The sequence below is a fragment of the Tursiops truncatus genome, chromosome 15 (genome assembly GCF_011762595.2).
Source record: "Tursiops truncatus isolate mTurTru1 chromosome 15, mTurTru1.mat.Y, whole genome shotgun sequence".
Lineage (NCBI taxonomy): Eukaryota > Metazoa > Chordata > Mammalia > Artiodactyla > Delphinidae > Tursiops > Tursiops truncatus.
Window position 1 is genome coordinate 69,221,783 of NC_047048.1, and position 24,816 is coordinate 69,246,598.

At 44.8% G+C, this 24,816-nt stretch overlaps 1 protein-coding gene across 2 annotated transcripts in view; it reads right to left on the bottom strand.

Moving 5' to 3' along the window:
- The window catches only part of PTPRT (protein tyrosine phosphatase receptor type T), a 1,098,787-nt gene that overhangs the window by 598,848 nt on the left and 475,123 nt on the right, over positions 1-24,816 (bottom strand). For both annotated transcript variants that reach the window (XM_033841064.2, XM_033841065.2), the window contains exon 7: positions 5,147-5,440. In XM_033841064.2, coding sequence (XP_033696955.1) covers positions 5,147-5,440 — 294 coding nt within the window. The remainder of the gene's footprint in view (positions 1-5,146; positions 5,441-24,816) is intronic.

Genomic DNA, 24,816 nt, shown 5'->3' on the forward strand with positions numbered 1-24,816 from the left:
GTGGAGGAACAGGTGACCCGAAAGTAAAACCAGAATCCCAAAGTGAGTGTTGCATGGAGGCAGACATGGGTAAAAATGAGGGAGAGTTTCTGAGTGATCATTTTAAGACATCAACAAGCAGGTGCTCGGGCCATTAAAAGCGGTACCTGCAGAAAAGATGCAGGGCCAGGTTGGACCAGTATGGTGTCTGCCCCTCTTTTCTTCTCACCTGCCTTCCCCGCTTACTGACCTTGGGCCCTATCGTCAACGCCATTGGCCTTGGTTCTCCTTGTGGACGCCAGAGAGTTGATGCAAAGAGCCTGCCTACTGCCGCTACTCTTTCAACCTAATGGATACTCTCTGCTCCTAACTAGGACCCCATCCAGAGTTTTATGATAACTAGGCTAACACTGGGTAGTGAATAATAATAACCACCCAGGATCCCCAGCAGTTACCTGGTCTTCCATGGGAGAACATGAGCACCCCCATCAGAGGTGGCATTCGAGGTGAGACTGCATGGGCACCAGAGTGCCCCTCTAGGACCCAGCTCCTATGATTGGACGTCTGCTATTGCGTTTGTGCCAGAGAAAACCACCTGTTGCTCTAGACCAGAAAATCTCTGAGAGTCCAGACTACAGTATGATCATCGTGTTCTGAAATGGGATTTCCCATGGGATGATGAAACACAACAAAAGAATACAGCCCACCCTTCCAGATGCCAGTCAGTCCAGAGAAGTGGACAAGTAAGGCTTCCTGTTTTGATATCATTACTCATAATCATAACATCCATAACAATAATAGCAACAAATAAGGATTTGTTTCATTACAGGTATCCAAAGAGCGTTTTGAGCTTTTCAAAGCACTTTGATGTACGTTATCATGTTTGCTCCCCAGGCTTAGATCTCAGGAAAGATGGCGAATGATTCAACTGACCAAAAGGAACAAAATGATGAATAGAAGAAAAAAAAAATGAATGGGGCATCTCAAGAGAATAGCATGAAGAAAGAGAATTAAACTGCTTTCATTGGTACAAAGATGTCCTTTTGATTTGCAAATCAAGGTGCAACCTGGTAGTTCTCCTGGAAGAAGAAGAGATAACGTTCTGGTCTCTCCTGAGCTCCAGGTTGACCTATACCATCACCTGCTGTGCAGCTGCACCTCAAATACAACATATTCAAACCTGGGCTGGCTTTCTCGCCCCTAAAGTGTCTTCTGTGTTTTCCATCTCAGAAGACAGCTCCATCACTCATCTCCCAGGCATCCAAACCAGAAGCCTGGGAGTGTCATCTATGGCTCTCTTCTCTTATCCTCACATTACTAGGTTCCTATCTGGTAAATCTGTCCAGGCTCTAGCTTAATTGGCTAAGGGTCTTATGAACTCTAGACTACTGGCCTGGGACACTGCACTGTAACTAAACTCTTGACAATCTCTCCCCTTAAGGGTTAGAACCTGCTCCCAGTGCCCCAAGAACCTACCTAGTGACCTGGCAGACCTGGCAGAACCAGAATCATCGCCACCTGCCCTTGCTGAATTGGGCCTCCTGGCATCTTCTTGATACCTGAGCTTGTAGCTTCCAGTTGCATGCCTCTGCCACCAGTACCTAGCACAGAGCTGGGCACATGGAAGGGACTCAGCAGATGTCTGATGAACAGGACTATAGCTGCAGTGCATGGAGGCTATTCACGCTCAGCTTGTCTCCATAGTTACCAGTCTCTTTATCACTCAGTCCCACCCTCAAGAGAACATTTGCAGAGGAAACTCCATCAAACCATGTGATGGAGAGTTCCTCAGGCCAAGAGATTCAGTTGTAAGAAGGTCATTGACTTGTGAGCTTCATCTGATGATTCTGTGCCTCAGTTTTTTCCCATCTACCTCTCAGAACTGCCTCAAGGATCAAGCAATATAATGGACACACTACCAAAGTGGCACCTGGGTATGACACTATACCAGTGGTTCTTAAATGTGGGTGTGGATCGGCATCCCTCAGAGAGCTCCTGACAGCACAGATCTCTGGCCTCCATCCCCAGAATTTCTGATTCACTAGGTCAGGGAACAGGGCCTGAGAATTTGCATTTCTAACGAGTCCCCTGGTGATGCCGATGCTTTTCGTTCAGGACAAAACTTTGAAATCCACTGCTCGAGATCATTTTAACAGCATTGCTCTTTCCACGCCAAACTTGTTTTTCTCCACAAAGTGTGCTATTTCAGTACTTGACTTCATGCTTTACTCTCTTTGCTGTTTTGTCGGAATCTTAACCCAGTCTGTAAATTCCTCTGGGCAGAAATTATACCTTCCACACTCCACACTCTCTCATTTTCTGTTTTGTAAAATAATGAGTACATTTCCAGTATGATTAATAATAGAATAGAGAAAGGGGGAAAAAACTCAGACTACCAACCCCAATAAACAGCCTCCACAAGTGGATATCAGCCCTGGAATTCTCTTAAAAATTAATTACGAGGCAAAGAACATTCTACTATCAGTAGCAGTGTGGAAAAGATGATTACCTCTTTGATGACACATTTTGTAAAATGTGGGTTATTCAAGATTTTAGGCATAACTTACTTAAACATCAATATTTTTTGAAATATAAAACCACAAACAGCATTTTCAACTCATAATTTTTATACTGATAGTCAGACAATCGTGTTTTCAACATGTAAAATCCATTACACAGCCACGGCAACAGTTTGCAATAGATTGTAAATTTTTATTGAGATGATCATCTTGCGACTGAATTTCAAAATGCGTTATATGATCATCAGCAAATAAGTCCATGGGGGCTGCTAAAGTGCTTTGAATATCATTTATAAAGATCAAAAACCCCGGAAACCCTGTAGAAAGAGAAAAGTCTCATCGGCAGGATCAAATCAATTATTTTTATGGATGAATACTGAATTGCAAAGCTGAGATAAGGTATTACCTGGTTTAATAACACATCCTTATGTCTTTTTAAAGTAGTAAGTTTTATAATCAAGTTTCAATGAGGAATTTTACCAAAGGCCTGTTTTTGAAACTAATCAAGAAAATGGCATCTCCTTTCATCGTGGTGGTTCAATAACATTCAAAGGAATATTCCCAAGCAAAGGAAATACTCACTAACTCTGGGTTACATGCTACCAAGACGCACTACTGAGATATTTAAGAATGGTTACACTCAATTCTGCTGTAACGCTTACTTTGAAAATGCAAATGTCTTCCAACATGATTGCTATGTTAGGGAACAATGTGAGGACAGCGTGAATTTCACATTTGCTATGTGAGATTTTGTACACAGAAACGCTAGTGAAGCAGAAAACCGCACCCAGCTGGACTGAGTCACATAGGAACACACAAGACGCACCCACCTCAAACATCTACCTGCTTCCTTCGTTCACTGTGTGCGTTACAAGCCACACTGATCCACACATGGTGTCACAACTTACTGCCACTTTCAGACAGTCCTCCTCCACCACTGTACAGTAGCTCATGGGCTGCAGCCTTCCTGATACCCACTTCCACAGGCAAACTCCAGGACGTTTCACGGTAACAGCCCATTTGTATTACAGTATTTCTGCGTATCTTAGCCATTAAGACGTGTACAATTGTGCAGCCATTTTTACTAGGTTCTTCTCTTTTTGGTGTGTCACTGATGAGTGCTGTACCCCAGCCCCATCTTCCCCCATAAGCCCAGTGGTTTTTACTGCATAACTTTGAATAGTGCAACAATTTTTAGGCACACGTATGTTGCATTATAGCAGAACTGTGTTTTACTTTTTTGTTCCATGGAAGTCACTGTGCTGATGGGTCCTTCTCTCCCCACCCAGAAGTCATCAAGGATTCCTTTTCCCTCAGAAGTCAATGGCTCATGTTGCCACTTCCCTGGTCCCCCACTGGGGCACCCCCAGCTCTGTACCACATGATCAAGGGCATTCGAGTCAGGGAACCTGAGGGCAGATCCTGAGTGTGCTGTTGGCCAATTCTATGACTTTGGATAAAACTTTAAAAAATACTGAGTCTCTATTCTTTCATTTATATATGAGATAAAAGTACTTACATCAAATGGTTACTTAGGAAAAATGAGATAAAATAAATAATGTGATTTGCAGCAAAAAACAAACAAACCCATAAAACACTGAGTCCTTTTAATTTCCTGAGTTGCATTTGAAGCCAGAACATCTCAGGGGTACAGTCGGGGGTATAATCCCAGACAACACCCCTTGTCAGAAACACCACAGAAGCCTAGAGCTCTTGCGGATCGATACAAAGAACACTCCCATACACAGCCCTCGTCAGCAAACTCTTTAGCAGCATCCGGAAACCTCAGAGAAACCGTTGGAGCCTGGCTGGAGGGAACACTGACCAGGAGCCTGTAGGGATGTAGAATCCAAAGGACCCTTGGACAGAGAGTCTCAGCCCAGACTCCTAAGTAGGTGCCAGAAACCCCCAAGGGACACAGAGGTGGGCGGCTCTCGGGAACTAAGGCATTTCCAGAATCCACTGAGAGACGCTTTCAGAACCAGGAGGCACTCAAGATGCAGCTGGTACCAGGAGCCCCTCAGAGACAGAACCAGAACCAGGAGCCCTCGGGGACACTATCAAAACCAAGAGCTCATTAGGGTCACAGGTCCAGCCCAGAGATCCTCAGGGCCAAAAATAAAACCAGGAACACCTGACATACGCAACAAGAATCAGAACCACTCAGAGACATAGACCAAATGAAGCCTCAGATCACATGGTCAGAGCCACGAGCCCCCAGAGATACAACCAGAGCCTGGAACCTTCAGAGACACAGCCAGGAGCTCTCAGAGAAGCAGGCCCAGGAGCCCTCAAAGAAACAAGGCCAGGAGCCCTGAGAGACACTGTCAGCACTAGGAAGGCTCAGACACGCCAGTGGCACCAGAAGCCCTTGGAGAGAGGGAACCAGTGTCCCGGGAAACACTGCCAGGACCAGGAACCTCTCCATGACACAGCTAGAGTCAGGTGCTTCTTAGACTCCCAGTCAAAGCCAGGAGGTCCCCAGAGATGCCTCTGGAGCCTCTAAGGCAAGACCAAAACTCTGGTGTTTTTTTTTTATCACAACAGGAAGCACACTCATACCAAAGTGGAGGAATGACTGTCACAGGAGCAATCACTCCCAGCAACTGCCCAACCTCTCAAAACGGAGTCAGGAAGAAGAGTCCTACCTGCACACTTGGTTCTGGTGGTGAGGGGAGGCCCTGGTGGTCCCGTGCCCCCTTCCCCTGGTCGCGTGAGCAGTACCCGAATCTCATACTCCACATCGGGGTCCAGGTGCCACAGCTTATAGTTGGGAGAGTCGACGATGTGGGTCTCTGCCCAGGTGCCGGTGGTGGTGCGGTACTCCACCTCCTTCAGGATGATGGGGCCATCTCCAATGATGGAGTTGGCATTCGGCTTGATCCACAGGTATGTGGCCCCCACGGCCAGCAGCTCTGGGGGGGCGATGGGTGTGGGAGGCTCTGAAAGACAGGAATCAGCAAAGGATGTCAGACCCAAATGGTTTACAGAGCAGACTCCAAACACGTGAGGACAAAGGACAGAATTCCGGACAGCCAATGAAAACAGCCCAAATCCCTTTCTCAACCCATTCACCTCCTACTTTAATTAAATCATTGTATGTAAATACCTGAATCAGCATTTCTTAAGTAACTATATTCAACACCTACTGTATCTCCTTCATTTAAAGAAAGGAAAGAATGATGGCCATTGTGAGCAAAAGATTATTCTTGAACACGGCAAAGATGCCTGGGGCAATAGTCTCTTTTCTATCCTCAAATGAGAACCCGCCTTTACTAAAGCGGAGTTTGGTTCAAAACGCAGGAGAGGCAGGAGTTTACAAACATTTCTTTTATAGGGACACGTAGATTGTTAGTGGATGTTCTTCCAAATAGTGATAGGAGCCTAAGTAGCAACGGGATGATGGCATAGCAGGAATTCAGCTTCTTCCTCAACCCTAGCGATCTCCTCCATCAGAGAGAGGGGCGCTGGCCACAGTGACCCCAGTGGGAATCAAGGGTCAAGGGAAAAGTCATGCTGAGTAATCTTGGATCTCCTATGCGTTGCCATCTCTCTTCCATTAAGTTCTGTAACCTCAGCTAAACAGACCAGAATTGCAGCAAAGCATGAATGGTGGCCTCTTTCCGGCAATTTTTAGCTCACTGGCAAATTATCATTTACTTTATCCTCATTTACCAGAAAATCTCATCTGCAACACTTTGTGTAATTCTTGGGACATTATCACCTCCGTTTTAATGAATTAAAAAACAGAACCCAAGTGATCAGTTCACCTAACCAAGACAGTGGAGCAGGTAAGGCAGGATGGGACCCACATCTGATGCCTTTCAAGACCAGCTCTCCCTTTGGAAAGCTGTTTGCCTCTCGATACCCATTTTGTACAGATCAATGTGGATATATTTATTTTTATTTGTAGCAAAAAATGGCAGTGGGACAACAATAAAGAAGTGAGAAGAAAGAGAAGACAGGCCCCCTTCCCTACCACCCAATATAATCACCAGTTTTATTTCTCCATGTCCCATTCCAATTTCTATGCGTATAAACCATATTTTTGTGGCTACAGTAACACACAGACCCAATGTAGATTTTCTTTCCTTCCCTCACTTATTAGATCCAAAGGACTTTGTTTATATACTATGTGGATTCTACCATCGTTCTCTTTAATAGTGATAGAACGATCCATCAGATAATTACACTAATTATTCTCTGATTGTTGGGCACGAGTTGTTTGCTGCAATGAACATCTCTGTGCAAATGATTCCAGTCCATCTCGTCTCATATTTTCTTAGGACCAACTTCCAGGAAGGGATTATCTATCGAAGGGTATGAACAAGTTATTGATTCTTGGAGTAGAACTAGGAAGTGAAGGGTGGGGAAGGCATTTGGGGGTGGAGTACAACTTAGCTGTGCTCAAGAACTTTTGGAGAGCCTCTGAGCTATTCAGGTGGCTAAGGCAGGTATGAGTTTCAGTTTGGAACTCAGGTGAGAGCTCTGGGATAGATAGGGCTCATTCAGTGTTTTCTTTCTAATTAATTATCTAGCAACAAAGATTCTCCTGAAAGGGAATAATCATTATGAAGCAGAGGTGGACAATATTTTCTCAGTGTGACTCGAAGCAAATCTTCAGGGACGAGTTCAGATTGCCTCTATTATAGCCTGCCATTTGGTCAGAGAAGGAAATTAAGCAGATTAGTCAAGCTAGATGCTTTTCTTTACAAAGCCATGGAGGTTATTACTCAAGGCCTTGTTATCTCAAAGGTGTTTGCAGATTGATTTTTGGATAATTTGTTCCACGTAGAGAAGTTGGCAGGCAGATAATTTCTGGGCTCATCCTCTGTGCATTTTAAATATATAGACCCTTTGATCACCATTATCAACTCTCCAGAGTTCCCATCAGTCTCCAATGAGGCCCCACGGGTGATATTTCATAGCTCTGTGATGACTCTGTCCAATTCCTTAGTATAATTATTCACAGACCAGCTCTGGACAGAATTAAGATCAGCAGGCTTTAATACTTTAAGGCTTGAGCAAGTGGCTACATTAAACTCTCTTCCACTGACTTTCCACAATGGTTTCTTCTCTCCTATTTCAGGCATTAGCGGTAAACTGCTGACCACCAGAAAGAAAACAAAGCATCAATCTTTCCAAATGTTTAGTCCCTTTTCATGTATTTCTGAAGGTAAGTGCAAGTAGAGTAACCAACATTCCCTCGAGGATATAAATGTCTCCATCTCAAATGACAAACTAGTTTACACGTCCATGTGCAGACTATCCTTCCCTCTGACCCCTCAAGAACTGTCAGGAAGTACATCCTAGTGTTCCCTGTACTTGGCACCAAGAGGCCATCAGATTATTCTTGTTTTTCCTGTTTGTAGTAACTTATAGATTTATAAATGGCATTCTTTAGAAGCCACACGTACTAGTGTTCAAAGAGAAAAAAGCAGGAATGAGACACAGAATGATTTTTTTGGTAGGTACCACCTTTTTAAATAATGCACAGAAAGACCGTGTTTATCTGTATCAGTTGTCCTCTCTGAGATGAACTGTTCAGACGGACAGTGCAAGAACTCTATGAAGACACCTAATCCAACCACCAGAGTCATCAGACAGGAAACCAAGGACCAGGGAGAGCCCATGAAGCTAGAAGGAGGTGTAGGCAGCTTTGGAACTCAGGGCCCAGGTAGCACTCCCGCCCATCGTTTTCTCCTCTTGTACTTGAGATGTTTAAGCAATTAACCAGAAAGATCATTGAAGGAAGTCTGTAAGAGTAGTCTTTAACTTTGGTTGATACAAAGGACCTTATGAAAATGTGGTGAGAAGTTCCAGACTTTCCCCAGGGAAATGCACATAAGCCTACTACTACCTAGAGTTCTGTACATCATTTCAGGAATTCACGAACCCCTTCTGAAGCCCCTACATGAACCCTTGAAGAGTCTATGCTGCAAATAAAGGAAATCCACAGAGATTCTAATGACAGCCCACATGCCCCTAATAGCTGACACTTCTCTGGGACCCTGACCCTTTGTTGCAGGGACTAAAGGCTGGGATCGCAATCATGTAAGGAAATGGAACTTGATGTAGGGGTCATAGACCTAGTACTTCCAGGCTCCAGGTTCCCAAGCGTTTGGGTGAAAATCAACATGCTAAGATTTCCCCAGGACAATGCCAAGTAAATGTCTAGGTTCCCATGACTATGACCCACCCAGCACATTCACAGATTCAACATCTGGACTAAAACATTTGAAGGAAAAAAACATGATTCTACCCATTTAATGTTATAACTTAGGTAGAAATCTTCCACAGAGGCTGTCTTAGTAGCTTGGGTTGCTATAACAAAACACCATAGACTGGGTGGCTTACACAACAGACAGGTATTTATCACAGTTCTGGAGGCTGAGAAGTCCAAGATCAAGGTTCCAACAGATTCAGTGTCTGGTGAGGACCCTCTTCTTGGTTTGCAGACAGCTGCCTTCTTGCTGTGTCCTCACATGGTGCTGGTCTCTTCCTCTTCTTACAAGGGGATTAATTCCATAATGGGGACTCTGCACACACGACCACATCTAAACCTAATCAGCTCCCAAAGGCCCAACTCCTAATACCATCACATTGGGATTAGGGCTTCCACATATGAATGGGCACAGGCCATGTTTTCAAATCCATCTTTCTGTGCATGAAGGGCTTTGTCTAATTGTGGGGTCTTGAGATGAACGACCTGGCAGAGAGAAACTCCCTGTGAAAGAAACCCCAACTGGTGTGTACTCTGTGCCTCTCACGTGCCAGACGGAGTGCTGAGTGTGTGCTATTTAGTGGTGAAAAGAAATACAGGTTGTCTGTACCCATGGACTCACGGGGTAAGGCAGCCAGTTAAAGAGGCACTGACAATAATGTGGAATGAGAGTCACGATGGGGTGACGGGAACAGTTATGAGGCCTGTGAAGGGGTCTAATCTAGTCGAGAGCTTAGGGAAGCTCTTGCAGAGAACATTTGGGCATGATCCATGGGGCCAGAAATTCACATTAAGTCTGTGAGCAAAGGGACTGTCCTAGGAATCCTGTAGTTCTGAGTTGCTTGGTACCACCCAGAGCCAGACTGGTAAACAATTTTTTAAAACTATGTACTCTGCACACCTATTCATTCACTCGTTATATAAACATCGAGTATCTGCTTCATGTCACACTCAGTCCTAGCCACTGAGGATACAGCGATAGACGAAACAGACACAGTCCTGCTTGCCAGGGGCTCACATTCCAGCTTTCGCTCAAGGACTGAGAGAAAGAGGAATAAGGAGAGAAAGAAGTTAATTCAGAAGCTGCTGAAGAGGAGAAAATCATAGGACAAGCCAGGCCTAGGGTGATGCTTGGATCAATCAACTGATACACATACACACAACAGAATGCTACGCAGCAAGGGGAAGGGAACAAACAACTGATACTCACCATGGACAAATCTCAAAAGAAAATGATGTTGTGCAAAAGAAGACAGAAAAGAAGAATGCGTAATGATTCCATGTATATGAAAAGTTCAAGAACAGGCAAAACTGATCTACGGCGATAAAAGCCAGAATTACAGTTGCCTGTGGGAACAGGTGCTGACTTGGATGAGGCATAAGAGAACTTTCTGGGGTGTTAAAACGTACTCCACATTGACTTGCGTGATTAAATAGTAACAACCAGAACCGTGTTAACGCTGGTGGGGTGATTTCCTGGAAGGAGGCTTAAGAAAACTTTCTGGGGTGATAAAAATGTCCTTATCTTGACTAGAACTGTGTAAGACTCATCAAACTGTACACTTAAAATATAGGTATTTCGCTGTATGTAAATGATACCTAAAAAAAAGTCTAAGAAGAACAAACAAAAATATGGCTTGCCTGTAACCCAGCAGGTGGGTTTGAATTAAGAAGAATGCCACAAAATCTTACTTGGAACTGAACCCCAGAGTATTTGGAGGGAATGAGCCTTTAATCCCGTATCATTTCTGTCCACACAATTCCATCAGCATCATCAGATGCTTGATTCCCGTGAGCTTTCTTAACAAGAGGTTGTTCAGGCACACATCAGTTCTCATTCATGAGTCTTTTCACATATGAAACGACCAAGCCCTCTCTTTACCTGGTCCCACGCCATCAGCTGTGTGGAGCCAGGAGGAAGTGTTTGACATCCGATGGCCCTCTCTGCTGACAAAGGTTGGAACCAAATCAAGAGGGAGGGAGCCTGGTTTTCAGGGAGATGAGATCTGAGTTGGGAGATGGCTCTGGCCCCCTCTAGCCGGGAATAAAAGCACTCTGAGGACAAGAACCCCATGGACTATCATCCCTGAGGCCTGGGCAGCAACTGACCCCGACCGGTCAAGCCTCTCCTTGAACATGTAGGTGGCGAAGGGACCCCTTAGTGCAATTATCCTTCATCCTCAGCAATCTCCAGCCCAATTCTGTCTTTCTCTTTCCTGCTGTGAGCACGTATAACGGTTTGACTCCCCGGAAATTCCTACAGAGAGCAACAGGGCTTCCAATAACTGGAGAGCAAGCTTTGCGATTATGTATTGTCTGCTCCAGACAGAAATCAAATATTTTGAGAAAAACTGAATGTTAGTAAGATGTGAAGTGAGCCCTGAGACATGTTTAAGGTGAATACAGCCTGGCCTCTGACACTGTCTATCACCCTGTGCCTCCCACTTGATCACCTTTCCAACCGCATTGCACTTACTGACCCACAAGAGTCCATGGGAATACTCCACCCTACCCCGCCTGCCAACATACCACACATACCCACAGGCTATTTTATCATTCCCACATCCACACTTTTGCACACATTTTCTCCCAACTGCAACATCGTTCCTTTTGCTTTGAACCAAACCATGCCCATTTTTCTTTTCAATTCTGCTGCATAGACCACAAGGCTAGGCACAGAGTAGGTATTTCAAAAGCACCATGATGATTAGATTTTCTACCCACTGGCATGCAATACTTTCATAAAATAAGGCACTGACGATCAAAGAGGAGAAGGGAATCTAGCTTGGGGCCGGGGTCTGCGTTTCTTTGTCTTTCACCACTAGTCAGCTGTGTGACCCTGGACAGACCACCCAGTCTTAGTGGTTCTCAGTATTTTCATCTTTAGAATTAAAGGTGGTTCAAATTATAAAAGTATCTGAATTTTCTGCCAAGGACCATAGGGATTCTACGTGGCTATGTTTACTGACTCTACCCTGGCTGTGCTGTCAGTAGGAGACTCCACTGTCTCAGTCATCTCTGGCCCATGAGGTCCCCGAGCAGAAGACATAATAAGTAGATACAGCATCCAATCCAGCAGTCTGTGCCAACTAGAATTAGTCTTTGTGTCCTAGCCTAACATATGGCCAAGGTTCAAGAAATATTTAATGTCTCATTTTATTGGACAGAGAAAATACTGGACAAGTTTTCCCAAAATAAGAGGTCGAGGTGGCAAGGAAGGGGTGAAAAAGAGAAAGGAGAGTGGCAGAGAGAATAGTGGATGGACATCCAAGCTGGGAACTGGATGTATTTGGGAGAAGGCATCAAACAACTGGAACAGAACAATAATCAAAGACATAGCTAAAAAAAAATTATTTGAACTAAATGAAGGTCTGAGTTGGTGGACGAGAAAGACCACAGTGGGTTGCAGGAAAAATCAATGACAAGACTCAAACTTAAGCACATACTGGCAATACTTTGAAATACCAGACTAAAGAAAAATTCCCACAGCATCTAGACAAAAACAGATCTCCAGCAAAACAAAACAAAAAGACTAAAAAGTCAGTTTCCAGAGTTCATCATTTCAATTTGAAACACTGGGATATAACAGTGAAGGTGATAACAGTAATAAGCATCACAAACGACAGCAGCAGCAGTTAACGAGTTCTGCACATTTTTGATGTACCTGTCACTGTTCTTAGTGCCTTAAAATATTAACTCATTTAACCTTCACAGCAACTCTATGGGTAGCCAATACTATGATTCACGTTTTTCTGAACAGAAGAAAGAGATGCAAAAAAAAAAAAAAAAAAAAAAAGAAGGGAAAAGGGCCTCCCTGGTGGCGCAGTGGTTGAGAGTCCGCCTGCCGATGCAGGGGACACGGGCTCGTACCCCCGTCCGGGAGGATCCCACGTGCCGCGGAGTGGCTGGGCCCGTGAGCCATGGCCGCTGGGCCTGCGCGTCCGGAGCCTGCGCGTCCGGAGCCTGTGCTCCACAGAGGGAGAGGCCACAACAGTGAGAGGCCCGCGTACTGCAAAAAAAAAAAAAAAAAAAAAAAGAAAGAGATGCAGAATAAGTAATTTGCCCAATGCCAGACGACTAGTAATTTAAAGAACCAGGCTTAAGGCCAAGGAAGCCTTACTTGGGGGCTCTGCATTCCCAACCACAATAGTATAACACACACACAAGGTTTTAAGAGGATGTTTCATGTCCCAAGAATTTTATAGCCAGCTAAGTTGTGGTGCATTAGGAAAGCCAGTAGATAGACAATTTCAGATTCTGAAAAATGCAGAAGACATATTATCTACACACCCTTCCTTGGAGAAAAATTAACTTGAAAATAGACCCTAGTCCACACTGGGGTGAGTCGAAATCATTACCTCTAGGATGGGGGAACTGGGATAGCAAAAGGACAGGTCCTGTGGGATAATTACTACCACAGGATTCTTCTTTCTCAGAAAAGAGTCTAGAAGAGAATCACTGCCTCATGCCAGACCAAATGGGAGACAAAACCCAAACTTAAAAAAAAAAAGACAGAAATCCCAATGGCATTTACATTGTGCTTAGAAGCAAACAACTTCACTATGAATGGTTAACGCTTGCTTTGGCAATAATTCTGAAAATGGACACAAAAAATTTCTCTGGATAATTTCTCCCTTAGACAAGACTCTCCAAAGGTACAGAAGTCCAATATTAACTAAATTAAAATGAACCCAAAAAACCCCACCTACCTATGCCTCTTAAAATGCCTAGCCATAAACAGACCAAATATTGGTGTTTTCCTTAGGGTTGTGAGGAAATGAGTACTGTTTTCTTTTTTGTGTGTTTCTACAAATGTCCTCTAATAAACCTGAACTGGGTGTTTATTCCAAAGACAAGCATTTTACTTTTTTTGTGGGGGAGGGGTGGTTAAAAATGTTTATTATGATAAAATATATATGACATAAAATATGTCATTTTAATCATTTTCAGTGTACAATTCAGTGTATTAATTATATTCGCACTGTTGTGCAACCATCACTGCTCTGTGTTTCCAAATCTTTTCCATCACCCCAAAAAGAAACTATAAACATAAGACAATATCTCCCATCCCCCTCTTCTCCCAGCCACTGGGAACCTCTACTCTACTTTCTGTCTCTATGAATTTGTCTACCTAGGTATTTCATATAAATAGAATCATACACAATTTGTCTTTTTGTCACTGCCTTATTTCACATAGCATATTTTCAAGTTCATCCATATTGTAGCATATATCACAAATGCATTCCTTTTCATGGGTGAATAATATCCCATTGTATGTATAGACGACATTTTGTTTATGCATTCATTTGTTGATACACACTTGAGTTGTTTCTACATTTTGGCTACTGAGAATAATGGACAACGAACACAGGAGTCAAATTGCCTTTTTTTTTTTCTTTTCTTTTTGTGGACATATGTTTTTCTTTCTCTAGAAGTGAATTGCTGGGGCATAGGGAAGGTGTACATGTACCTGTTTTTTTTTTTAATAGATCTTTATTGGAGTATAATTGCTTCACAATACTGTGTTAGTTTCTGTTGCACAACAAAGCAAATCAGCCATATGCATACACATGTCCCCATATCCCCTCCCTCTTGAGCCTCCCTCCCACTCTCCCTATCCCACCTCTCTAGGTCATCGCAAAGCACCCAGCTGATCTCCCTGTGCTATGCGGCTGCTTCCCACCAGCCAACCGTTTTACACTCGGTAGTGTATATATGTTGATGCTACTCTCACTTTGCCCCAGCTTCACCCTCCCACCCCTTGTCCTCAAGTCTATTTTCTATGTGTACCTCTTTATTCCTGTCCTGCCCCTAGGTTCTTCAGATCTTTTTTTGTTTTTAGATTCCATATATATGTGTTAGCATATGGTATTTATTTTTCTTTCTCTGACTTACTTCACTCTGTATGACAGTCTCTAGGTCCATCCACCTCACTACAAATAACTCAGTTTTATTCCTTTTTACGGCTGAGTAATATTCCATTGTATATATGTGCCACATCTTCTTTATCCATTCATCTGTCGATGGACACTAAGGTTGCTTCCATGTCCTGGCTATTGTAAATAGAGCTGCAATGAACATTGTGGTACATGACTCTTTTTGAATTATGGTTTTCTCAGGGTATATGCCCAGTAGTGGGATTACTGGGTCACACAGTAGTTATATTTTTAGTTTTTTAAGGAACCTCCATACTGTTCTCCATAGTGGCTGTATCAATTTACATTCCCACCAACAGTGCAAGAGGGATCCCTTTTCTCCACACCTTCTCCAGCATTTATTGTTTGTAGATTTTTTGATGATGGCCATTCTGACTGGTGTGAGGTGACACCTCATTGTAGTTTTGATCTGCATTTCTCTAATGATTAGTGATGTTGAGCATCTTTTCATGTGCCTCTTGGGTATCTGTATGTCTTTCCTTGGTGAAATGCCTATTTAGGTCTTCCACCCATTTTTTAACTACATTGTTTTTTTGATATTGAGATCCATGAGCTGTTTGTATATTTTGGAGATTAATCTTTTGTCTGTCGTTTCATTTGCAAATATTTTCTCCCATTCTCCCATTCTTTTTGTCTTGTTTATGGTTTCCTTTGCTGTGCAAAAGCTTTTAAGTTTAATTAAGTCCTATTTGTTTATTTTTGTTTTTATTTCTGTTACTCTAGGAGGTGGGTCAAAAAAGATCTTGCTATGGTTTATACCTAAGAGTGTTTATCCTATGTTTTCCTCTAAGAGTTTGATAGTGTCTGACCTTACATTTAGGTCTTTAATCCATTTGGAGTTTACTTTTGTGTATGGTGTTAGGGAGTGTTCTAATTTCATTCTTTTACATGTAGCTGTCTAGTTTTCCCAGCACCACTTATTGAAGAGGCTGTCTTTTCTCCAAGACAAGCATTTTAAATAAGTAAAGTGTTCTTATATGTTGAGCTTTTCTAACCGGGTGGGACCTCTGTCGGGGTTCTATGCCCTCCACCACTAGGAGTATTTAACAGTCAACCTCCCCTCTCACCTGCCCAGGTAGCAGGTACCAGGTACCAGAAATCAAGAACCAGAACCGTGTCCATCTGCCAAGCCAACTCCCCACCCATTGCTCCTAACAAGGAGAGACCCTGGCCGCTTCTGGCACTGCTCAGAGGTCTCCACCATAAGTTGAGACTTGATTTCCGAATGGTCCTCTCATCATAGCAACTATTATTTTATAGTACTTTACCTGCTTCTTCGTCACCTTTCTTCCTCCGGTGACCCCACAAAGCAGACATTTTACAGGTGAGGAGACCACAAGGCTCAGCTACGTTAGGCAGCCTGCCTAATCTCACACAGTGAGTGAGCAGAGCTGCGTTCAAACCCAGGCCTTCTCAAAGTCTGCACTCTTTCCTCAACGCTGCACAGACCCTCTTTGTGCTGGAAGTATTGATACGAAAAGCGTGCTTCTATGTCAGCTCCCCAGCCTGTCAATTCAACAGAATGAAAGTGCTCACTAAGGACTAGCTGCGTGCCAGGCACCCTGCTAAGGACTTTACCTGCATCATCTCGTTCAATCTTCTGGCAGGGGTTATTATCAATCCCATTTAAAAAACATTAATTGTAAAAATCCTGAAGCTTAAGGAGGCTAATGGCTCACAATTACAAGGCTAGTAAGAAGAGGAACCAGGATTCAAACTTAGGAAGATCCCAGAGCAGCGCTCATAACCACTACATGATACCATCTCCTGCTACTAGGATCCCCACAGCTGAGGAAGATGAAGTGATTTATCTTTCAAGGCCACAGAGAAGTGGTTTTGGTGAGAAGGAGAAGCCAGAGTCGGTAACTAGCCAGTACTCTGTTAACCCAGCAGCAGCATGAGTCAACTGTCAGGGAACCACAGATGTGGAAGATACACGGGAAGTCATCGAACGCTCCCTGCCGGATGCAGAAGTCCCTAACATTAGCTATGACTAGTTGTCCACACAATTGGTGAAGAGTTTTAACGGTGAGATAGTACTTTGAAACACATACCAGAGGTCTTCCTCCATCTGCTGTCCACCAGGGTGTCATACAGGCCTCCAAGAGTGGGCCTCTCCCTACCTTTCCAGGTTCCATGGTTACTAAGCTCCCCTGAACCCACAGCTTTACGCACAAGCGACGCAGAGGTAGCAGGAGGTGCTTTTGTGCTGGTCTCTCTGCTGGAACGCTCTTCCCCTTCTTCAGGTGACTCACCTTTTCTTGTCTGTCAAGAGTGAGCTCTCATTTTTTTTTTAATGAACTTATATACAACACAGAAATAGACCCACAGACATAGAAAATGAACTTAGGTTACCAAAGCAGAAAAGGGGAGGGGGGAAAAATTAAGAGTTTGGGATTAACACATACACACTACTATATATAAAATAGATAACCAACAAGGACCTATGCACAGGGAACTATACTCAATATTTTGTAACAACCTATAAGGGAAAAGAATCTGAAAAAGAAAAAAAAAACATATAGAGAGATAGATATCTGAATCACTTTGCTGTACACCTGAAACTAACACACCATTGTAAATCAACTATACTTCAATACAAAAATAAAATTAAAAAACATGCTGGTTCTAAAGTTAAAAAAAATAAGAAGTAAGTTGACCTCTGTGGGGGAAAAAAAAAAAAAGCGTGAGCTCTCCCGTGGGATGCCCTCCTAGCTGTGTTCTCTGTGCTCCAGCGTGTCTTAGCCCAGGGTCCTAAGAAGCAGAGCTTGAGACGAAGATTCTGTGCAGTGACTGACTGGAGGAGAGTTCTCAGAAGAAGGCAGACTATGGAAGCAAGGATGCGATTTTGGCTGCAGACTAGGTCATCCTGATTCCATGGGCGTTCTGCAGCACAAAATGCACCACTTCATGGCCCCTCATTGAGGCAAGGGGGGCAGCCTTTTGTATCCCTGTGTTATTAATTGGATATGGGCTGCCCTAGGGGTGCAGGCATTGCCCCTCTGCCAAGCAGCTCCCCCGTGGCCACAGACAAGTGTCCTGATTTCCTAGGACTTCTGTAACTAGGTACCACAAACCGGGTGGCTTAAAGCAACAGACACGTATTGCCCCGCAGTTCTAGAAGTGAGAGGTCTGAAACCAAGGTGTCAGAGGGGACATGCTCCCTCCAAAGGCTCCAGGGAAGCATCGTTCCTTGCTGCTTCTGGCACCTTGCTACCGATGTTTGATCCCGATCTTGATTCTCCTTGGCCTGGAGATGCATTACTGCAATCTCTGCCTCTGTCTTTACATGGACTTCTTCCCTGTGTGTGTCTCTACGTTCAAATTTCCCTTTTCTTATAAGGACTCTGCACGTACTGCATCAGTGCCTTCCTTCCTTTTCCTGCCTCACTTCCCATCCACTCAACCAGTGTTCCCTTCAACTTCCAAATAAACTATTTGCAAACCCTTGTCTCAGGGTGTTCTCAGTTTGGAGAAATTCAAATTAAGATATTTTGAAGGCTAGGACAACTTACTTAACCTCTCTGTGCCTCAGTTTCCTCATCTGTAAAATGGGGGCAACACTAATACCTCCCCCATGGAGGGTGCCATGAGGATTATGTAAGGTATTGCAGTCAATACCCTTGGAAAAGTCCCAGTACATAACAAGCGCCCTGTGTTAGCTACTGTTATCTTCCTCATCCCAACCAGCAGTCGGTGGAGCTAGTCAGCAATGGGTGGGAAACAGCTGGTGCCCCCATTTTGTGCCCCCCATAGAGAGACACAAAGATCACATTATAGGCATTTCCCTCGCTGTGTCAGAATGAAAAGGGGCCACAGTCCTCTCAGTGTGTACTCCTGCCAGCTCTTCCACAAGCAAATACATTTACGAGCTCAGCCTCGGTCTACTTCACACAGTCGTGCTGCAACCAATGAAGTCATTTAAAAATGCATAATTCGGCAGGGACTTAGCGCCAGGAGAAAGTTTGTGATCTGCAACACTCTGTCTGCTCCTGGCTCCTCTTTCTCCCCCACAGCCTCGACGTTTTTGAGATGACTCTTTGCTGGGTCACTTCCCAAAATTAAGAGCGGAGTCATCACTCTAGAAGGGCCTTTCTTTCCTCACCTGCTAATCAAGAGTCCTAAGAAAGTATGAATCAAGAGTCTATCTCCCCCAGAGAGGGGCCTAGGAGAGCCTGGGTTCCACATCTTCAGAATCAGATGCCCCTGTAGCACAGAATCTTTTTGGAGGTACTAGAGGAAGCTGGCCGGGCCCCCTTACAAATGTGGTACCATCTGTGGAGCCTCCCTCCTCAGAGGTCCTAGCATCAGCCCGGCAAGGCCCCTCCTCCAGACTCCTAGGTCCCACAGCCCCACCTATTCGCTTCTGTTACCCTGACCCTAGCTGCTTCCTTTATCTCCTGGTTATTTTTGTGTCCCACATTTGCTCCAGCAATCTTCCAACACTTGTGTAATTCCCTTCAATAAAAACCGTCTGAGGGACTTCCCTGGTGATCCAGTGGCCTGGCTCCATGCTCCCAATGCACGGGGCCCGGGTTCAATCCTTGGTCAGGGAACTAGATCCCACATGCCACAACTAAGAGTTTGCATGCTGCATCTAAAGTTCCCACAGGCTACAACTAAGAAGCCCGCATGCTGCAACGAAGAGCCCGTGTGCCGCAACTAAGACCCAGCACAGCCAAATTAATTAATTAATTAAAAACTCTCTGAAATATCTAGCATAGTTTGGGGTTTCCTTCCTCGACCCTGACTGATACAGGTAGATATTATAGTTACCTTCATTTCGCATATGAGGAAATGAAGGCACAGAAGTTAAGTAACTTGCCCAAGGTCATGCAGCTAGGATGTGCTGTCACTGGGATACCCAGCTGCCCTGCTCCAGTCTGTGATCCTAACTGATGCACGCAAGTGCCTCAGTGTCCTCAACACCCCAGTCAGCCAGAGAGTGAGGCAGCTAGATGGGAGCCAAGGAGAAAAGGTCTTTTTTTTTTTTTTTTTTTTTTTTGCGGTACGCGGGCCTCTCACTGTTGTGGCCTCTCCCGCTGCGGAGCACAGGCTCCGGACGCGCAGGCTCAGTGGCCATGGCTCACGCGCCCAGCCGCTCTGCAGCATGTGGGATCTTCCCGGACCGGGGCACGAACCCGTGTCCCCTGCATCGGCAGGCGGACTCTCAACCACTGCGCCACCAGGGAAGCCCTCTGTGTTTTTTTTTTTTTTTTTGTGGTACACGGGCCTCTCACTGCTGTGGCCTCTCCCGTTGCGGAGCACAGGCTCCGGACGCGCAGGCTCAGCGGCCATGGCTCACGGGCCCAGCCGCTCCGCGGCATGTGGGATCCTCCTGGACCAGGGTATGAACCCGTATCCTCTGCATCGGCAGGCGGACTCTCAACCACTGCGCCACCAGGGAAGCCCGAGAAAAGGTCTTTTGTTCAACAAAAAATGTAGTAAGGGCTGATGCTGCTACCTTCTGAGGATAGTGAGTCAAAACAAGTAGCCCTCTCTACCCTGGAGGCACCAAAGAGACCGGAGAGTGAAGAAGATGCACAAATCAATGAGATGCAGAGTAAAGTGGTAAAGGCTGAACAATGGCAGGCCCTTGTGGACACACAGAGGATGGGGTGCAGAGAATGACGGCCACCAGAAGATGCCCACGTCCTCATCCCCAGAATTTTACACGGTGGAAGTGCCTTTGAGGAGGTGGGTGAGCGGGGAGAGGATCCTGGAATGGCCACGTGAGCCTGATGTAATCGCAAGGATTTTTATCCGTGAAAGAGGAAGGCAGAAGAATCAGAGTCAGAAAGAGATTGAAAGAGGCTGCACAGCTGAACATGGAGAAGGACCACAAGGCAAAGAATGCAGGCGGCCTCCAGAAACTACAAAGGCAATGGAACAAGTCTCCCTTAGAGCCACAAGAAATGCAGCCCTGTTGACCCATTTTAGCCTTCTGACCTCCTGAGCTTGAAGACAATACACGCGTGTTGTTTTAAGCGGCCCAGTTTGTGGTCGTTAGTTATGGCATCCCTAGGAAACCAACACAAGGGGGAGATCAGTTGGAGGAGGTGAGGGAAGGCTTCCTGGGGAAATCCAATAATGAAATCATGAAAGGATGAGAGAGGCTAACAGGCACCTGGGGAGAAGGGAGCCTTCCCAGAGGTGAGAAGACACTGGGCCGCTCAGGAACGGCACATCCTCTGCAACAGAGAAGAAAGCCAGGGAGACAGCAGCAAGGTGATCTGAAAGGTCAACAGGGACCAGATCAGGAAGGGCCTCCTGAGGAGCCTGAGGCTTTGTAAGCAGTGGTGTGACACAGCCACATGGTCTCCAGGGACACCTCCTCTGAGTCCTCCTCTGAAGGAGAGAGACCAGAGTCGGGGGGAAGTCGTGTCCATTACCGAGGGGAGAGATGATGGAGGTCTGGACCGAGATAAGGACCATGGGGTTGGAAGGCAGAGTCAAAGGGACTAGGAGATTGGAAAGGACTTGGTCATTGAATGGATGTAAGGCGAAAGGGACGATGGGACCAGTATAAGGCTAGGATTCAGCAGGCTGGGTCACTACTGGGCATGTGCACACCTGTGGAGCCACAGTCTCCCCTCAGCCTCCACAAAGCTCCCCCAGTCCATATAAGTGGGGGTCCATTCCACTTTCCCTGCCCAGCATCCCAGTGCACTACACCGACTTCTTCATGATAAGCCCAATACTCTTCATTCCATCCCTTTGCATTTTCATATTCCTTTTTACTTACAAAGGATAGTATGGTGTATTGAAATTGCAAGATCATTGGGTCCAACAGATAGAGGCTGGCTTACAACCTCTATAATTGTATGACTGTGGGCAGGTTACATAGAATTCCTCTGAGCCTCAGTTTCTTCATGTGTAAAACCAGGGTAATGGATCATATCTCACTGGGTCCTCGTGAAGATCAAATGTAAATAAATGCCTGAAACAAGACTGGCCCTCAATAAATGTGAGTTACTCCCATCCCACTTGGCCTCCTATGCTGGTCCTCTCCCCGCCCCATAGCCCTCTCCATTAATGGGCCATTGCACGCAGCTTCTCAAACCTCCTATGATCTCCACTCAGAGCATCTGAGCGCTTGGGGCATCTTGGGCTCAGGCAGCACAAACGATGAAATCATCTGCAGCTTCACGCATGAGGAAGCCATTCATCTCCCACCAGGACGGGCAACTCACATTCAACAAGCACCAGGGGTGGAAACATGGCAGCTGTCTTAACAGAACATGTCTGAGCAAAGCCGGAATAGACGAAGAGGGGGTGATGGGAGGGAGGAAAGAAATGTGAGATTCAGGACAACCTGAGTCGAGGCAGCTTCATCAGTTATTACACTGCCAGCCACAGTGAGTAAACGAAAGGGCTGGGGCTTTAGCGATGTTGTTATTTTGCAAATTTCTCTCCTTGGCATATCCCTATGTGCAGGGGGCAGAGGCATAATTAGTCTCTAAGCTGCTGAAATGGCTGGAAGTGACTAGCAGTATTGACTGCTCTGAAGTGTCAGGAAAGGGTGTCCAGATGGATTCAGAGGCTTATCCATAACAGCTTGCTCAGTTTGTGGCGAGAGTTTACGAGATGATTGGCCCCTTTATGTAAAGGAACTGAAAAATTAGCCTCTTCCAAATCCCCCCTGGCTCCCCTAGGGCTGCCTCTGCATCCTGCCACATCCAGCCTAAAGAGAGACGTAGCAGAACTTTCTCTTGGGGAAAGAACTTTGAAACAACACAATAATGCAAGGCCCCACCAACCATGGGCCACTGTCCCCATCCCCAAAGGTCACAATTCTGACTCATCCAGGAGGGTGCTGGGCTCTGAGAACAGGATTAAGGGCTTCATGTTGGTGTCCACTGAGGGTCCCTGCAACTGGGTACTTCTGTGTCAGGTAAAGAATATAAGGGCAGGGAAGAGAGGAGACAAGGAGCGGAAGGCAAATTTCGGGCACTGTTCTAGATATTTCTAACATCTTAATCATGTACTTCTCAAATACAGGCACAGGGAATCCAAAGAAACAGAGAGCAACTTCCGAGGGATCCACAAAGTGACAGTTTTTAGACAGAACGTCTTCATAGGACAAAATTCTACTGTAGATACAGAGCGAACTAAGCTTGAACCTTTACACACATGGGAAGGTTTCAAGGAATTACCGCCTGGAGACACATTCTTTCATAGAATACAAAAAGAAGTACTTCCAAACTCACTTCACAAGCCCAAGATAACCGCCACACGGAGAGGTTACAAGGATAGCACGAAAAAGGAAACTTTCAGGCCAATCCCTCTCATAAACACAGAGACAAAAGTCCTACACAAATATTAGCAAACAAAATGCAGGGAAATATTAAATGAATACTAGATCCTCACTCCTCCACTCCACCGTGAACCCCTGGGAACCACTAATCCATTCTAAAAGTCTGACATTTCAAAAATGACAACCTCATCTTTGGGGATTGGCTTTTTTCACTTGGCATAATCCCCTGAAGACTCATCCCGGTTGTCTGCGTCCATAGTTCATGCCTTTTCATTGCTAGGTGTTCTATGGTGTGGATATACTAGAGTTTGTTGAGCCAGTCACCTGTTGAAGGACATCTGGGCCGTTTCCTTTTTTTTTTTTTTTTTTTTTGCAGTATGCAGGCCTCTCACTGCTGTGGCCTCTCCCGTTGTGGAGCACAGGCTCCGGACGCACAGGCTCAGCGGCCATGGCTCACGGGCGCAGCCGCTCCGTGGCACGTGGGATCTTCCCGGACCGGGGCACGAACCCGCGTCCCCTGCATCGGCAGGCGGACTCTCAACCACTGCGCCACCAGGGAAGCCCCCCGTTTCCAGTTTTTAGCTCTTACAAATAAAGCTGCTATAAACAATTGTAACTGTACAGATTTCTGGAAGTTTTCCTTTCTCTGGATAAATGCCAAGAGTACAGTTCCTGGGTCATATGGAATTTGAAACTGTCAAACTGCTTTCCAGAGTGGCTATAACATTTTATACTCCCACCATCAATGTATGAGCGATCCAGTTTTTCTGCATCTTCACCAGTACTTGGTGTTATCATTTTTTTTAGCCATTCTGATATGTGTGTAGTGTTATCTCATTGTGGTTTTAATTTATACTACCCTAATGGCTGATATCTTCTCATGTGCTTATCTGCCATTAGTATATCTTCTTCAGTAAAATGTCTGGTCATAACTTCTGCCCATTTTCTAATTGGACTGTTGTCACTGATTATTTGGATTTTTTGCTGTTGAGTTTTAAGAATTCTTTATATACTCTAGATACTAGTCCTTTGTCATATAGTTGGTTTGCAGATATTTTCTCCCACTCTATAGCGTGTCTTTTCAATTTCTTCACATTAGCTTTCCCAAAGCAAAAATTTTAATTTTGATGAGGTTCAATTTATCAGTTTTTCAGCTATAAATAATCCTTTTGATGTTGTCTGTGTTAATTTTTTGCTTTTTAGTATACTCAAATCCATCAGTGTTCACAAATCAGTTCAGATTCCTGACTCTGTTCAAACATACAGTTGACAAACATACAACTTATACTTGGCTGTATATCCTGCCGTAGTAGCGGGTTTCTCGTTTCAACACAGAAATGTTGAAAAAATATGTCTGTTTTGCTTTGAAAGTTTTAGTGACACTCTTCATTTATTTTTTAGAAGTACAATATTTTTAAAATTATGTTTTCAATCAGGATGATGGATAGTTGCTTAAAAATGGGAAACAGGAAGCATACGCTCAGAACTATCAAAAAGATGTAAGAGAGAAAAATTCAGAACAACCTGGGAGGCACGGATCCAACACGGCTTCATCCTTCAGAATCCCTTCATTGAACCTGACTAGGAAGAAGCTGGGAACACCACCCCAAATTCAATTAGAGACCAGTATTAAGCAGCTGTCAATCTGGACAGTGTAAGATATCCTGAGATACTTAGTTAACGTGTGACTGTTATTACTGTAGAGCTGCAAAGGCCTAAAACTCAGTATTTCTTGCACAAGAAAATCCTGAACATTTGCCAAAGATCACCACTTCTGTGGCTACGTTTAAGGACCACCCCAATGGTTGTGGGCAGTCTCTAAAATGACCCCAGTGATTTACTCCTGGAATCTACACCTCTGTGCAACCCTGCCCCTCTGAGAGTGGGCGACACCTCCTGGCT